The sequence below is a fragment of the Leucoraja erinacea genome, chromosome 9 (assembly GCF_028641065.1).
Source record: "Leucoraja erinacea ecotype New England chromosome 9, Leri_hhj_1, whole genome shotgun sequence".
Classification (NCBI taxonomy): domain Eukaryota; kingdom Metazoa; phylum Chordata; class Chondrichthyes; order Rajiformes; family Rajidae; genus Leucoraja; species Leucoraja erinaceus.
Window position 1 is genome coordinate 18,632,658 of NC_073385.1, and position 16,946 is coordinate 18,649,603.

Below are 16,946 nucleotides of genomic sequence, written 5' to 3' on the forward strand. Positions count from 1 at the left end.
TCATCAAGAAATGGGAAGTACTGTCACAACAATAAACATCACCCACAGATCTATAAACATCCCGTCTGTTCTGCAATTCCTGGCAAGCCTCCATTACGATGAGAGGCTGTCATAATGCCGTCAACTGCGCCAGAAGTGCTCTGTCAACATACCTGTGGCAAGGAACAGAGCGGCATTCTGTTGGAACACACCCTGGTAACCAAACTCATGAGGGGCATTTTAACGTTAATCCCCCAAGAACCAGGTACTCCCAAATATGGGATGTGAGCATTGTACTGACCATGTTAAGAAACTGGTCTCCAGCTACAACTCTGTCCCTACAGAAACTGACTATGAAAACAGTCATGCTGATGGCCTTGGCCATGGCACAAAGGGCCCAGTTACTACAGAAACTAAGGCTGGACAACATGATTATTCATCTGGAAATTTATCTTTTCACATCAATGAAATAGTCAAACAGAACAGACAGGGGTCAGCAGGCCTAAAAACAGAATTCAGGGCCTACCCGACAGATGGTCGTCTCTGTATTGTAACACACTTACTATTATATATGGAGTATACTAAGATCATCAGAGGGAAGAAATGTAACTTTAATCAGCTACAAACAGCCACTCAAAACAGTGACAGTCCAGACCATCTCTAGATGGCTAAAACAGGTCCTAATAAAGGCTGGAGTAGATACTAGCATTTTTAAATCTCACTCCACCAGGGCTGCAGCTACATCGGCAGCTATGAAGTTGGATGTTCCTATGGACCAAATCCTCAAGACAGCAGGATGGTCAATGGAGGAATCTTTCCAACGACTTTATAACAAACCAGTCATTGAACCTGGAACATTTGCAGAAACAAATTTGAGTTCTGTAATATCATTTACCCCACAAATAGGGGCAATAATTGGTGTTAATATTTTTATCGTTGGGTTCTCAATATCGTATTGATGTCTGATGATGTTAACTCTATTCTCCCCATAATCAAGGCAGATGTGATGCATGGACTTGTTTCCACGGCATGAAATCACAGAGCTTTAAAATCTTCACGTAGTCACTCACGTGACTCCGAAGTAAAATAGTAAGATTAAACGAGAACTTACCAGTTTGAAGTTTGATCGTTATTTTATGAGGAGTAACGTTGAGGGAATACGTGCCCTCCGCTCCCACCCTTGATCATATACTCAACTGGTATCCCTTCTCTAATCTTACTATGTTTAGTCATTACAGTTATCTGTGATTTCACACCGCTGCTTTGAAGAATGACACGCATGCGTCCTGGCGGGGTTCTTCACATATTCCCTCAACGTTACTCCTCATAAAATAACGATCAAACTTCAAACTGGTAAGTTCTCGTTTAATCTTACTATTTCTTTATCTATACAGGAATGGGAGAGGATTCTTCAATTAGTCAATACCTCTTCAATGTGTGCACGACATGCTCTGATACAATTCAAGATGGTTCACAGAGTTCATATGTCAAAAGATAAATTGGTTCATTTCTATGGTCACATAAATCCTACCTGTGACAGATGTAACTCTGAAGTGGCCTCGCTGACCCATATGTTTTGGTCCTGCCCACTTTTGGAAAAATATTGGAAATATATTTTTGAGACTATTTCTGTAGTTTTAGGTATTGATTTACAACCTCATCCTATTATTGCAATTTTTGCGGCTACCAATGTTAGATTCTACTCATTTGTCCCGTTCCACCCATCGGCTGATTGCTTTTACCATATTAATCACCAGAAGATCTATTTTATTTAAATGGAAAGACTCTAAACCTCCGACCACACTCCATTGGTACTCTGAAACGATATCATGTTTAAATTTAGAAAAAAATCAGGAGTGACAATGTTGAACCCTTGGTTAAGTTTGATAAGACTTGGGAAAGATTTATTCAACATTTTCACACAACATAAATTGTTTACTATACAACCGTTATAAAAATTATTTTACCTTTATACGGTGGAACAGACTTGACAACAAACAGGGACTTAAATTGTCGAAATTCTTTGCAGCTCAGACTCTGTTTTGCTTTTTTTTCTAGTTTAGGGGGGTTTTGTTTTTTCCTTTTTTCTCTTTTTTAAATTTTTAATTTTTTATCTTTTTGGGTTTTTTTAAATGTATATAAGTTTTCTTTTAAACATTTAACTATATTTACATAGAGGTCGGGAAGTCTATATTCAATGTGTATTTTGATACTAGACATCTAGGTTATACCTGTTATTAATGTAATCCTAATGCCTATGTATCAATATCATTGTTATGTTTATCATTATTCTTTTTGTTTTGTTTTTGTTTCTGGAAGAAAAAAGCTAATAAAAAGATTTTAAAAGAAAGAAAGAAAATTTCATTCAGTTTTCTTAATTTTTAAGAAAGTTATGGGCTTTTGACTGTCCTCAATCACAGCTTTTGAGTTAAGTCAATGGAAAAGCAATTTGCAATTTGCATTGCAATCTAGGGCAAGATGCTAATTTCAGAGTATGAAACTTTTTTAATACTAAAGATATGAAAGTGAATTAGGTGTCAAATTAAACTACTTTTTATGCTTTATCTGATGGGATAAATTGCAGACTTGATTTTTTAAATCTAAACATTTTGTAATATTGCTAATCAGAGGGGAAGGTCTGAGATGTGTTTAGGGGTCTGGTCGGCACGGTGGTGTTCCAGCCGCCCACAGAGCCGCGGCAGTTTGTGTTTGAGGGCGGTGGTCAAGTGGACAATGTCCTGTCGTGCCGCGTCGGAGAGCCAGCAGTAGAGGATGGGGTCGGCCGCGCAGTTGACTCCAGTCCAGGCGAAGAAGACATTGTAGGGGGTGATGGCGAGCTGGGCGAAGGGGCAATTGCCCGGCTCGGCCACGCTGCGGGCAAGGGAGGTCAACTGGTAAGGCCCGAAGCTGACGGCGTAGACCAGGAGGAGCAAGAGCAGCAACTTGGCGATCTTCCTCTTCTCTCCGTCTTCCACGCCGCTGCTCCTGGCCACCGCCCTGTAGATCCTCTGGGAGCTGAAGAGGAAGAGGGAGAAGGGGAGGCAGAAGCTGAGGAGGAAACGTATCAGGTATGCCTCGGCCGTGGTGGCCTCCAGGGGAAGATCCACCCAGAGTGGCCTGGAGGTGAAGTCGGAGGAGAGGAGGCCCTGCTGGTGGAGGAGGAGGGCGTGGAGGGACAGCTGGAGCAGCCAGCACATCGCGCTCACTGCCGCGGCTGCCCGCAGGGTCCTCAGCCGGTGGAACCGGAGAGGATGGACAATGGCGAGGTGGCGGTCCGCCGCAATGCAGCACAGGAAGGCAGGGCTCATGTACATGGTGCTGGAGGACAACACCGCCACCGTGTTGTGCACGGACACGTTGCCGATGGCGGTAGTGAAGTGATGGCAGAACCAGTAGGGCAAGGTGAGGGTGTAGATGATGTCGACGAAGCAAAGGTTGATCAAGTAGACGCCGATCTCGTTGCCTCTCTTCACTTGCAATGCGGCCATGTAGATGGACAGGCAGTTGCCGGGCAAGCTGACGAGGAAGGTGGCGGCGTAGATGACCGGCACCAGGACATCCGCGCTGTTGTCCACCAAGCAACTGGAGTTGGACCTCCCGACCGTCACGTTGTCCATCAATGTCAACAGGTCACATAGGTTGAACCAACACCTGCGCCGGGGAATAGAGAGAGATACGTGGAGACAACAGACAATAGTCAAAAGGAGTAGGCCATTTAGCCCTTCGAACCAGCACCGCCATTCACTAGGTATGTTACAATACTTGCCTTCAGTGGCGCTGCATTTCTGCCACTGGCCGTGTGCGCGACTTTGGCATCTTCGAGGGGGGGGCGGGATTAAAATGCCATTTTCTCCTGCCTGTCCGAAATATATTTTCTCGGCTGCTAGCTGATGCAGAAAAATAATTCCTACTTCCGTTCTCGGAAGTTTAAAAAAAAAATCGCGGGACAATTTAATCCCTGGAGTAAAATAAAAAACTACTTCTAATGCCGTCAACGCCTACAACTGGAAGGATCTCACGTAGGAGACAAAACATAAGGTAAGTCATCTATTTTACGTATAAACTTGCTTCTTAGGATTTAATTAAAATTTCATTGGCGAAAATTTGATTTTGGCCCCATATGAATCGGCAGCATTTTTCCTGCCAATATGGGGTTCAAATTCACTGCAACCACAACGTTTCAATCGACTGCGTTCCACAAAAACCCACTCGCTAGATGATTAAAATGTCCATTCATTTAAGGGAATTAAACATTAAATTCCTTCCATTTGGCCTATAAATTCACGACTGAGATGTAAAAATCATCTTAAATTGTGAATTCTTGTGTGAATGTTATTTGGACACTTAGGCTATTTAAAAATGTTAATCTTTTCTTAAGAAATGGATAGACGTTTAGATCTAGTAATTGAATTTTGTAATTAGCTACAATTAGGTAACTAACTAATTATATGCTTTAATATCAGGTCATCCAAGTAAGATTGTTTAATATTTGTTTCAGAATGCTTCAATTTATAATAACTGAAAATTTCATTCAGTTCTCTTAACTTTTAAGAAAGTTATGGGCTATTGACTGTCCTTGATAACAGCTTTTGAGTTAAGTCAATGGAAAAGCAATAGGGAACTAGATGCTAATTTCAGTATGTAAATGGCCATAACGTTTTTAATACTGAAGATAGGAAAGTTTAGATGTCAAATTAAACTTCTTTTTATGCTTTATCTGATGGGATAAATTGCAGACTTGATTTTTTGAATCTCAAAGTTTTGTAACGTTGCTACATTCACTGTGATCATGGCTGATCATCCACAATCAGTACCCCGTTCCTGCCATCTCCCCATTTCCCCTGACTCCGCTACCTTTAAGAGCCCTATCTAGCTCTCCCTTGAAAGTATCCAGAGAACCTGCCTCCACCACCCTCTGAGGCAGAGAATTCCACAGACTCACAACACTGGGTGAAAAAGTGTTTCCTCGTCTCCGTTCCAAATGGCCTACCCCTTATTCTTAAACTGTGGCCCCTTTTTTCTGGACTCCCCCAACATCAGGAACATGTTTCCTGCCTCTAGCGTGTCCAATCCCTTAATAATCTTATATGTTTCAATAAGATTGCCTCTCATCCTTTTAAACTCCAGAGTGAACAAGCCCAGCCACTCCATTCTCTCAGCATATGACAGTCCCGCCATCCCGGGAATTAACCTTGTAAACCTACGCTGCTCTCCCTCAATAGCAAGAATGTCCTTCCTTAAATTAGGGGACCAAAACTGCACAAAATACTCCAGGTGTGGTCTCGTGTACTGCCTCAGTGTCATCGTCCGCTCACTCTTTAGCAATCTTTCACCCAGAATCTAAACTACATCACCCTTATCTAATGTAATGCCCTCACTGAGTCCCTTAGCCACCCCTCCACTCTGCAGTAGTATCACCATGCCTCTTACACTACTTCCCTACTCATGCACAATCAATACCTCTAGATTCTGCTTTACATTTGCCACCAGTCTTTCTCATTCTCTCTCTCTCTCTCTCTCTCATCTCTCTCTCTCTCTCTCTCTCTCACTCTCTCTATATTTGTCTCTGTCTCTGTTCCACTCTGAGTTGAATTTCATTGAATACTTTATTGTCACCTGTGACAAGTAATTGAACCTCTTTGCTTGTGTACCCAAGGTATGCAAATAGTCGCCCATAAAAGGCACTGATACGATTAAGGAGATCCCTCGGGTCCAGGTCCCCCTTTGTTGTCCCCTCTCCTCCCCCTCCTCACGGAGGAACCTCCTAAACTGGGTCTGTACATCTGTCTTTCTCTCTCTCTCTCTCTCTCTCTCCGATAGACAACAAATGCTGGAGTAACCCGGTCTATTCGAGGTCCGGGTCCCTGGAGGCCTCTCTCTCTGCCCCTGCCCCCTCTCTGCCCCTGTCCTACCCTCCTCTCTGGCCGTGACTCCTCTCTGGCCGTGCCTGCGAGTTGGGGGCTATGCGTGAGTGGATAGGGTGGGGATGAGGTAAAAGGAGCGAATGAATAATATTAATATAATATCAAGGGGGATGATTAGTGTGTGCGTGTGGGGTGGTTAGTATGATTAGTGTGTGCGTGTGGGGTTGGTTAGTATGTGTGTGTGTGTGTGGGGTGCTGGTTAGTGTGTGTGTGCGTGTGTGGTAGTGGTTAGTGTGTGTGTGTGTGTGTGTGAGACGCCCAGCCCCCCCCCCCCCCCCCCCCCCCCACAGCAACCGTGTGTTGAGGAGACGGGACCCAACGAGTCCCACTTGCTCCAGTTAACATTAAAAGTAACGAACAGCAGTGTCATACAGAAAAATCTTCAGCCTCGATTTAAAATAACTGAGAGTCGGAGCAGGCCTGCATTTTTCTGGAAGTTTGTTCCCTTTCTGGCTGTCGGTCATAAAGAAAGGAAGAGAGAAATGTTGGCTATACCTGAATGACAACTGCGGTCAATGTGCGTACTCCACTCGTTTCCTGCGGACACGGTCCTTGCACCTACTCGCTGCTACTGATAGCTCGGTACCAGGATGTATAACTGACTATAGAAATAAAGAGCAGCCCTTCACATGCGTAGTGAAATTTAAACAAATTACGTGTCACACGAGGGGAAAACAAGATCATTTAAATATTAAAGTAAACTCCGGATTTTTGCATATGGCATGAAAATATTATGAATATGAAATATTGGGATGGAAATGTGAGAGAAACCACACTGTGAGATGTGCGGGGTGAGACCTTTTACACAGAGGGTGGTGGGTGCCTGGAACACGCAGCCAGGGGTGGTGGTGGAGGCAGATTTGAGTTTAGTTTCGAGATACAGTGCGGAAACAGGCCCTTCGGCCCACCGAGTCCCGCCTACCAGCCATCCCTGCACACTAGCACTATCATACACACACTAGGGACAATTTTTACAATCAGACACAAGCCAATTGACCTACAAACCTGTACGTTTTGTTTGGCGTGTGGGTGGAAACCGGAGATCCTGGAGAAAGCCTTGTTAAATGTTAAATTTACAATCTATATTAATGATCTGGATGAGGGAATTGAATGCAACATCTCCAGGTTTGTGGATGACATGAAGCTGGGGGGCAGTGTTAGCTGTGAGGAGGATGCTAGGAGGCTGCAAGGTGACTTGGATAGGCTGGGTGAGTGGGCAAATGCATGGCAGATGCAGTATAATGTGGATAAATGTGAGGTTATCCATTTTGGTGGCAAAAACAGGAAAGTAGACAATTATCTGAATAGAGGCCGATTAGGAAAGGGGGAGATGCAACGAGACCTGGGTGTCATGGTACACTAGTCATTGAAAGTAGGCATGCAGGTGCAGCAGGCAGTGAAGAAAGTGAATGGTATGTTAGCATTCATAGCAAAAGGATTTGAGCATAAGAGCAGGGAGGTTCTACTGCAGTTGTACAGGGTCTTGGTGAGACCACACCTGGAGTATTGCATACAGTTTTGGTCTCCTAATCTGAGGAAAGACATTCTTGCCATAGAAGGAGTACAGAGAAGGTTCACCAGGCTGATTCCTGGGATGGCAGGACTTTCATATGAAGAAAGACTGGATAGACTCGGCTTGTACTCGCTAGAATTTAGAAGATTGAGGGGGATCTTATAGAAACTTACAAAATTCTTAAGGGGTTGGACAGGCTAGATGCAGGAAGATTGTTCCCAATGTTGGGGAAGTCCAGAACAAGGGGTCACAGTTTAAGGATAAGGGGGAAGTCTTTTAGGACCAAGATGAGAAAAACATTTTTCACACAGAGAGTGGTGAATCTGTGGAATTCTCTGCCACAGAAGGTAGTTGAGGCCAGTTCATTGGCTATATTTAAGAGGGAGTTAGATGTGGTCCTTGTGGCTAAGGGGATCAGGGGGTGTGGAGAGAAGGCAGGTACGGTATACTGAGTTGGATGATCATATTGAATGGCGGTGCAGGCTCGAAGGGCCGAATGGCCTACTCCTGCACCTATTTTCTATGTTTCTATTGTTAACAAAATAGAGAGAGTACAGAGGAGATTTACTAGAATGTTGCCTGGGTTTCAGCAACTAAGTTACAGAGAAAGGTTGAACAAGTTAGGGCTTTATTCTTTGGAGCGCAGAAGGTTAAGGGGGGACTTGATAGAGGTTTTTAAAATGATGATAGGGATAGACAGAGTTGACGTGGAAAAGCTTTTCCCGCTGAGAGTAGGGAAGATTCAAACAAGGGGACATGACATGAGAATTAAGGGACTGAAGTTTAGGGGTAACATGAGGGGGAACTTCTTTACTCAGAGAGCGGTAGCTGTGTGGAATGAGCTTCCAGTGAAGGTGGTGGAGGCGGGTTTGTTTTTATCATTTAAAAATAAATTGGATAGTTATATGGATGGGAAGGGAATGGGGGGTTATGGTCTGAGCGCAGGTATATGGGACTAGGGGAGATTATGTGTTCGGCACGGACTAGAAGGGTCGAGATGGCCTGTTTCCGTGCTGTAATTGTTATATGGTTATATGGTTAAAGCCCACACACGTCACGGGGAGAACGTACAAACTCCGTACATATAGGTCAGGATGGAACCTGGGTCTCTGGCACTGTGAGGCAGCAACTCTACCCTGTAAGGAGCGTTATAATATTATAGTGGCGACCGTTTAAGTCAAGACCCAGCTACTTGTTGGGTCATTTCTGTCAGACTTGAAAGTTACAGCATGGTCCCCTAATCTGAGGAAGGACATTCTTGCTATTGAGGGAGTGCAGCGTAGGTTTACAAGGTTAATTCCCGGGATGGCGGGACTGTCATATGCTGAGAGAATGGAGTGGCTGGGCTTGTACACTCTGGAGTTTAGAAGGATTAGAGGGGATCTTATTGAAACGTATAAGATTATTAAGGGTTTGGACACGCTAGAGGCAGGAAACATGTTCCCGTTGTTGGAGGAGTCCAGAACCAGGGGCCACAGTTTAAGAATAAGGAGTAAGCCATTTAGAATGGAGACGAGGAAACACTTTTTCTCCCAGAGAGTTGTGAGTCTGTGGAATTCTCTGCCGGTTCTCTGGATACTTTCAAGAGAGAGCTAGGTAGGGCTCTTAAAGATAGCAGAGGGGATATGGGGAGAAGACAGGAACGAGGTGCTGATTGGGGATGATCAGCCATGATCATATTGAATGGTGGTGCTGGCTCAAAGGGCTGAATGGCCTACTCCTGCTCCTATTGTCTAATGTCTATTGACATAGTTTGGTTTAATTTAGTTCAGTTTGGTGTCGCGTGTACCGAGATTCAGTGAAAAACCTTTTTGTTGCGTGCTATCCAGTCAGCGGAAAGACTGTACATGATTACAATCCAGCCGTCCACAGTGTACAGATACAGGATAAAGGAATAAAGTTTAGTGCAAGGTTAAGCCCAGTAAAGCCTGATTAAAGATAGACTGAGGGTCTCCAATGAGGTAGATGGGAGGTCAGGACTGCTCTCTAGTTGGTGATAGGATGATTCAGTTGCCTGATAACAGCTGGGAAGAAACTCTCCCTCAATCTGGAGGTGTGCCTTTTCACACTTCTGTACCTCTTGCCTGATGGGAGAGGGCAGAGGGATGAACAGGCCCTTCGGCCCACCGAGTCCATGCCGTGAGTCCAGTTTCCCTCACATACAGACTGCCCACCCTTAGGCCCATAACTCTGGTGATAAAAAAATTACCCAGGAAAGTACTCGTTGACCAGGGAACAGAGCAGTGAATAACATCAAATAAGAGAAACAAAAAGGGTATGAAGAATAATATTTTTGATGTAGCGGGCGGAACAGTGTGTAGGAAAGAACTGCAGATGCTGGTTTGAATCAATGGTGGACACAAAATGCTGGAGTGACTCAGCGGGACAGGCAGCATCTCTGGAGAGAAGGAATGGGTGGAAACGTTTCAGGTCGAGACCCTTCTTGAAACTGGACAGTGGGGGCAGGTTTCAAAGAACATAGAACAGCACAGCACAGGAACAGGCCCTTCGGCCCACAAACCCTGTGCTGAACACGATGCCAGAACCAACCCTTACTTGCCTGCACGTAGGCCAAAGCCCTCCATTCCCTGCATATCCATGTGCCCATCCAAAAACCTCTTAAACACCACTATCGTATCTGCCTCCACCACCATCCCCTGGCAGCACGTTCCACGCACCCACCACCCTCTGTTGAGTAGAGCTACAACTCGTGGAAAAAAAAGCTGTTTTTATGTCTGGCTGTGGCAGCTTTGACAGTCCGGTGTCGCCTTCCAGAGGGAAGTGATTCAAAGAGGTTGTGGCCAGGGTGAGACGGGTCAGAGATGATCTTGCCCGCTCACTTCCTGGCCCTTGCAGTGTATAGTTCGTCAATGGAGGGAAGGTTGCAGCCAATAACCTTCTCTGCTGATCGGGCGATTCACTGCAGCCTCCAGGTGTCGAGTTTGGTGGCTGAGCCAAACCAGACCATGATGGAGAAGGTGAGGACAGACTCTACGATGGCCGTGTAGAATTGGACCATCATTGCCTGTGGCAGATTGTGCTTTCTCAGCTGCCGCAGGAAGTACATCCTCTGTTGTGCCTTTTTGACTGTGGAGTCGATGGTAGCCCCCCACTTAAGGTCCTTGGAGATGATGGTTCCCAGGAATTTAAAAGACTCCACAGATGTGACTGTGGTGTTGTTGATGGTGAATGGGGTGAGGGGAGGGGGAGCTCCCTCTAATATGTTTATTAGGCATTAGCAGCCTTGTGGCCCTGCGGTGGAGCCTGATCTTGGGTGCTGTGTGTGTGAAGTGTAATTTAGTTCAGTTTAGTCTGTAGTCGCGTGGCTTGGTGACTTTGGCATCATGGGGCTGTGGGCTGCGGAGCTTCTAGCTGCGGGCGTGGTGTGGACTTACCCTCGCGGGGATTGCCGGAGAAGAGCTCCGACCTCCGGCCTGTGTGCGGCCTAAAACATCCTGAAGCCACGGTCTCTGGTAGGAAAGTGCCGATTCGGGCGCTCCAAGCCACGCAGTGTGTTCGACCGTCCCGACGTCGGATTTTGGATCATCCCGACGAGAGGGCCTGTACATCGGGCCGTCCGTAGTGGCGACTACGGAGGGCTCACGGCCCCGACCACAGGTGAACAAAGGAGGAGGACTGACCACGTGGGTTTCCTCCGGGTACTCCGGTTTCCTCCCACACTACAAACACTTGTTGGTTTGTAGGTTATTTGGCCCCTAGTGTGTAGGGAGTGGATGGGAAAGGTGGGATAAGGTGAAACTAGTGTGAACGGGTGATCGATGGCCGGCCTGGACTCGGTGGGCTGAATATAATATAACGTTACTGAATGTATGTACAGTCGCTGAGAAGGTCTTTTAGTTTTGTTTGGAGATACATTGCGAATACAGGCCATTCGACCCACCAAGTCCATGCCAACCAGCGATCATCCCGTACAGTAACACTATCCCACACACACTCGCGACAATTTACAATTTTACCAAAGCCAACCTACAAACCCGTACGTCTTTGGAGTGTGGGAGGAAACCGGAGCACCCGGAGAAAACCCACGCAGGTCACGGGGAGAACGTACAAACTCCGTACAGACAGCACCCGTAGTCAGGATTGAACCCGGGTCTCTGGCGCTGTGAGGCAGCAACTCTACCTCTGCGCCACCGTGCCGCCCTCTATATAATTGGAGGTGCGGTACGTGATAGTTTTATTAAACACTATCCAATATAACGCTAAAGAATGTATGTATAGCGGCTGAGAATGTCGGAAGCATTTTCACAGTTCTAGGTTTGTTTATATTTGTTATTATTCCGAATAAAGTTTATTCTTGGGGAAAGAAAATCAATTAACCAATAACCAATCAACCAATAACCAAACAATAGCCAACCAACCAATAACCAGCCAATAACCAACCAATAACCAACCAATAACCAACCAATAACCAACCAATAACCAACCAATAACCAACCAACCAATAACTAACCAATAACCAGCCAACCAACCAACCAATCAATCAATCAAATGAAAAGCTTTTACAATCTGCTACATATATTCATTGATAATCTAATCCAGAATCTAATCTCCCTTTTTTGAAGCGGAACTGGTTAAACCGAAGATAGACACAAAAAGCTGGAGTAACTCAGCAGGCCAGGCACCATCTCTGGAGAGAAGGAATGAGTTAAGTTTTGGGTCGTGTCTGAAGAAGGCTCTCGACCCGAAACGCCACCCATTCCTTTTCTCCAGTGATGCTGCCTGTCCCGCTGAGTTACTCCAGCTGTTTGTGTCTATCGACAGAATCTAATCTCCCTTATACGACAATGTTTCAATAATGTGTTGGATGGGAACTGCAAATGCTGGTTTACACCGAAGAGAGAGACAAAAAAGCTGGAGTAACTCAGCAGGACAGGCAGCATCTCTGAACTGAACTGAACTGAACTTTATTTATAGAGCACTTTAAAAACAACCACTGTTGCAACAAAGTGCTGTGCATGACTAATCATAAACATAAAACAAAACAATAAAAACATTAAAAGACAGTAAAAACAATAAAAAAACCAACAGAAACACTAAAACAGGAGCAAAGTCTCATGCAGGGTCGAAAGCCAAGGAATAGAAAAGGGTTTTAAGACTGGTTTTGAAAATGGACAGTGAAAGGGCCTGTCTAATGTGCAAAAGTAGAGTGTTCCATAATGTCGGAGCAGCAACAGAGAAGACTCTATCCCTTCTGAGCTTCCGCTTAGACCTCAGTACCTCCAGGAGCAGCTGATCAGCTGACCTGAGGCACGTTGGGATGAAGCAGCTCAGAGAGGTAAGGCGGGGCGAGACCATTTAAAGATTTAAAAACAAATAAAAGAATCTTAAAATGAACTCTAAAGTACACCGGCAGCCAGTGGAGGGAGGCTGCTCCCTCTTACGTGTTCCAGTTAAAAGGCGAACAGCAGCATTCTGAACCAACTGGAGACGTGCAAGGGAAGATTGGCTAACTCCAAAATAAAGTGCGTTACAGTAATCCAGCCGAGACGTGATGAAGGCATGGATTACTGTTTCAAAATGCTGTCGTTCAAGAGTGGGCTTCACCTTTGCCAGCTGCCTTAAATGAAAGAAGCTGGACTTAACTACCGCGCCTATTTGACGATCTAATTTAAAATCACTGTCCATCTTAAAACCCAAGTTTAAAACTGTTGGCTTCACATACAATGCCAAGGGACCCAAGTCAACAGGGGGAGGTTCACGGGAGCCATTCACAGTAGTTCCCACTTTCCCATCCACTCCCTACACACGAGGGCCAATTAACATGCAGACCAGCATGTGTGTGAGTGATGTGGGAGGAAACCTGAGCAACCGGAGAAAACCCACGTGGTCACAGGAAGTACGTACTTTACTGGGCATTATATTGCCGTATATCATGTATCGGTACGCTGTAATCATCTTTCATGATCCTCTTTCAGCTGGCTGATATAAATTTGAGCTTGAATAGAGATGATGTCTCTACTTCGCCTTTGCATATTTCCTTGTTCCACGACCGCAGCTCTGGCCATGATACGCCTGTGTCTGTTCCAGCCCTCTGGTGAGATCAAACACAAAGCACTCACTGTCGTTTCCAGCAAGACAAAAGCCTAATTGTGTCATCAGATGCCAGTCCTGGCGTGTTGGTGCCGGAAGGGAACATGATTTTAATTTAGAGATTCAGCGCAGAAACAGGACCTTCAGCCCATCGAGTCCGGGCCAGCCATCTATCACCCGTTCACACAAGTTCGACCCTTTCCCAATATATAGAGGGCGGCACGGTGGCGCAGCGGTAGAGTTGCTGCCTCACAACGCCAGAGACCCGGGACCAATCCTGACTACGGGTGCTGTCTGTGCGTTCTCCCCGTGACCTGCGTGGGTTTCTCCAGGCACTCCGGTTTCCTCCCACACTCCAAAGACATACGGGTTTGTAGGTTGGCTTAGGTAAAATTGTAAATTGTTGCTAGTGTGTGTGGGATAGTGTTACTGTACGGGGTGATCGCTGTTGGCATGGACTTGGTGGGCATGATGTATCTCTAAACAAAACTAAAAGACCTTCTCAGCGGCTGTCCATACATTCATTAACATTATATTATATTTAGCCCACCGAGTCCAGGCGATCCATCGATCACCCGTTCACACTAGTTCCACCTTATCCCACCTTTCCCATCCACTCCCTACACACTAGGGGCCAAATAACCTACAAACCAGCACATGTTTGTAGTGTGGGAGGAAACCGGAGCACCCGGAGGAAACTCACGCAGTCACAGGGAGAACGTACTTTACTGAACTTTATCTTGCATTAAATGTTATTCAAAGTCAATGTTATACATCACATGTACCCGAAGGTGCAGTGAAATGTATTTGCCAGCAGCGATACTTAAAAAGAACGCACAGTACACAATAAGATTTAACACAAACATCCCCCACAACATTCTTCACTGGGGTGGAAGGCAACAAAGTTCAGCCAGTCCTCCTCCTTTGTTCACCCGTGGTCGGGGCCGTGAGCCCTCCGTAGTCGCCACTACGGACAGCCCGATGTACAGGCCCTCTCGTCGGGATGATCCAAACTCCGACGTCGGGACGGTCGAATACACTCCGCGGCTTGGAGCGCCCGAATCGGCACTTTCCTACCGGAGACCGCGGCTTCTGGATGTTATAGGCTGCAGACAGGCCGGCAGTCGGAGCTGTTCTCCGGTGATCCCCGGCGAGGGATCCCAGATCCCTCGTGGTAAGTCCACGTGGTAAGTCCACGCCACGCCCTCGGCTAGAAGCTCCGCAGACCACAGTCCCATGATGCCAAAGTCACCAGGCCACGTGACAATAGACTAAACTGAACTAAATTAAACTTCAAAGGTACACAAAAAAGCTGGAGAAACTCAGCGGGTGCAGCAGCATCTATGGAGCGAAGGAAATAGATAACGTTTCAGGCCAAAACCCCCCCAAACGTTGCCTATTTCCTTCGCTCCATAGATACTGCTGCACCCGCTGAGTTTCTCCAGCTTTTTTGTGTACCTTCGATTTTTCAGCATCTGCAGTTCCTTCTTAAATAAATTAAACTTCACACAGACAGCATCTAAGATCAGGCACTACCGCTGGGTCACGAGGCTGCTAATGTCTAATAAACATATTAGAGGGAGCTCTCCGCTCCCCCTCATCCCACTCATCATCAATAACACCACAGTCACAACTGTGGAGTCTTTTAAGTTCCTGGGAACCATCATCTCCAAGAACCTTAAGTGGTTCTCCTGGGACCAAGTGGGGGGCTACCATCGACTCCACAGTCAAAAAGGCACAACAGAAGATGGACTTCCTGCGGCAGCTGAGGAAGCATAATCTGCCACAGGCAATGATGATCCAATTCTATACGGCCATCGCAGAGTCTGTCCTCACCTTCTCCTCATGGTCTGGTTTGGCTCAGCCACCAAACACAACACCTGGAGGCTGCAGTGAATCGTACGATCAGCAGAGAAGGTTATTGGCTGCAACCTTCCCTCCATTGATGAACTGTACACCGTAAGGGCCAGGAAGCGAGCTGGTAAGATCATCTCTGACCCCTCTCACCCTGGCCACAAACTTTTTGAATCACTTCCCTCTGGAAGGCAACTCCGTACTGTCAAAGCTACCACAGCCAGACATAAAAACAGTTTTTATCCAGGAGTAGTTGCTCTACTCACCAGCCAAAAATCTGTAGCTTCCCTTTGATCTGGTATTTTATTTAATTCACATGTTTAATCGATAATGTTTTATTAATAATGTTTTATGTGTCATTCCTAACTGTCACTGTATGTCATGTTGTCACTTGCGCGCGGAGCACCAAGGCAAATCCCTTGTATGTGAATACTTGGCCAATAAATGTATTCATTCATTCAATCATTCAGTCATTCATTCATCTAATAAATAAATGCAATTAGGCTGCTTTTGAGTCTGGCATCCAGTTCTGATTGCCGCATTACAGGGAGGCTTTGGAGAGGGTGTAGAAGATGTTTACCAGAATGCTGCCCAGATTAAAGTGTATTAACTCCAAGGAGAGGATCGACAGACTTGAATCGTTTACTCTTGAGCGTCGGAGGTTGGGGACACCTGAGAGAAGTATATAAAATGATGAGAGGCATAGATGTGGTAGACAGTCAGAACCTTTTCCCCATTGCGGAAATGTCAAAGACTAGAGGGTGTAGCTTTAAGGTGAGAGGGGCAAAGTGTGGGGCAAGTTTTTTTTACACAGAGGGTGGCGGGTGCCTGGAAAGTGCTGCCAGGGGATGGTGGTGGAGGCAGATACGATAGTGGTGTTTAAGAGGTTTTTGGATGGGCACATGGATATGCAGGGAATGGAGGGCTATGGACTACGTGCAGGCAAGTAAGGGTTGGTTCTGGCATCGTGTTCAGCACAGGGTTTGTGGGCCGAAGGGCCTGTTCCTGTGCTGTGCTGTTCTATGTTCTTTGAAACCTGCCCCCACTGTCCAGTTTCAAGAAGGGTCTCGACCTGAAACGTTTCCACCCATTCCTTCTCTCCAGAGATGCTGCCTGTCCCGCTGAGTCACTCCAGCATTTTGTGTCCACCATTGATTCAAACCAGCATCTGCAGTTCTTTCCTACACACTGTTCCGCCCGCTACATCACAAATATTATTCCTCATACCCTTTTTGTTTCTCTTATTTGATGTTATTCACTGCTCTGTTCCCCGGTCAACGAGCACTTTCCTGGGTAATTTTTATCACCAGAGTTATGAGCCTAAGGGTGGGCAGTCTGTATGTGAGGGAAACTGGACTCACGGCATGGACTCGGTGGGCCGAAGGGCCTGTTCATCCCTCTGCCCTCTCCCATCAGGCAAGAGGTACAGAAGTGTGAAAAGGCACACCTCCAGATTGAGGGAGAGTTTCTTCCCAGCTGTTATCAGGCAACTGAACCATCCTATCACCAACTAGAGAGCAGTCCTGACCTCCCATCTACCTCATTGGAGACCCTCAGTCTATCTTTAATCAGGCTTTACTGGGCTTAACCTTGCACTAAACTTTATTCCTTTATCCTGTACCTGT

General features: G+C 46.0%; 1 protein-coding gene across 1 annotated transcript; it reads right to left on the bottom strand.

Annotated features, from left to right (window-relative positions):
* Window positions 1-2,203: 2,203 nt before the first annotated feature.
* Window positions 2,204-6,465, bottom strand: LOC129700068 (ovarian cancer G-protein coupled receptor 1-like). Its single transcript, XM_055640245.1, has 2 exons — window positions 6,399-6,465; window positions 2,204-3,630 (listed from the first exon to the last, which is right to left on the bottom strand). The coding sequence occupies exon 2, from the start codon at window positions 3,594-3,596 to the stop codon at window positions 2,604-2,606; it is 993 nt and encodes a 330-aa protein (XP_055496220.1). The 5' UTR covers window positions 3,597-3,630; window positions 6,399-6,465; the 3' UTR covers window positions 2,204-2,603.
* Between the last annotated feature and the right edge of the window lie 10,481 nt (window positions 6,466-16,946).

Coding starts and splice junctions, on each gene's coding strand:
- LOC129700068 (XM_055640245.1), bottom strand. CDS start 3,596: ATGGACAACGTGACGGTCGGGAGGTCCAACTCCAGTTGCTTGGTGGAC.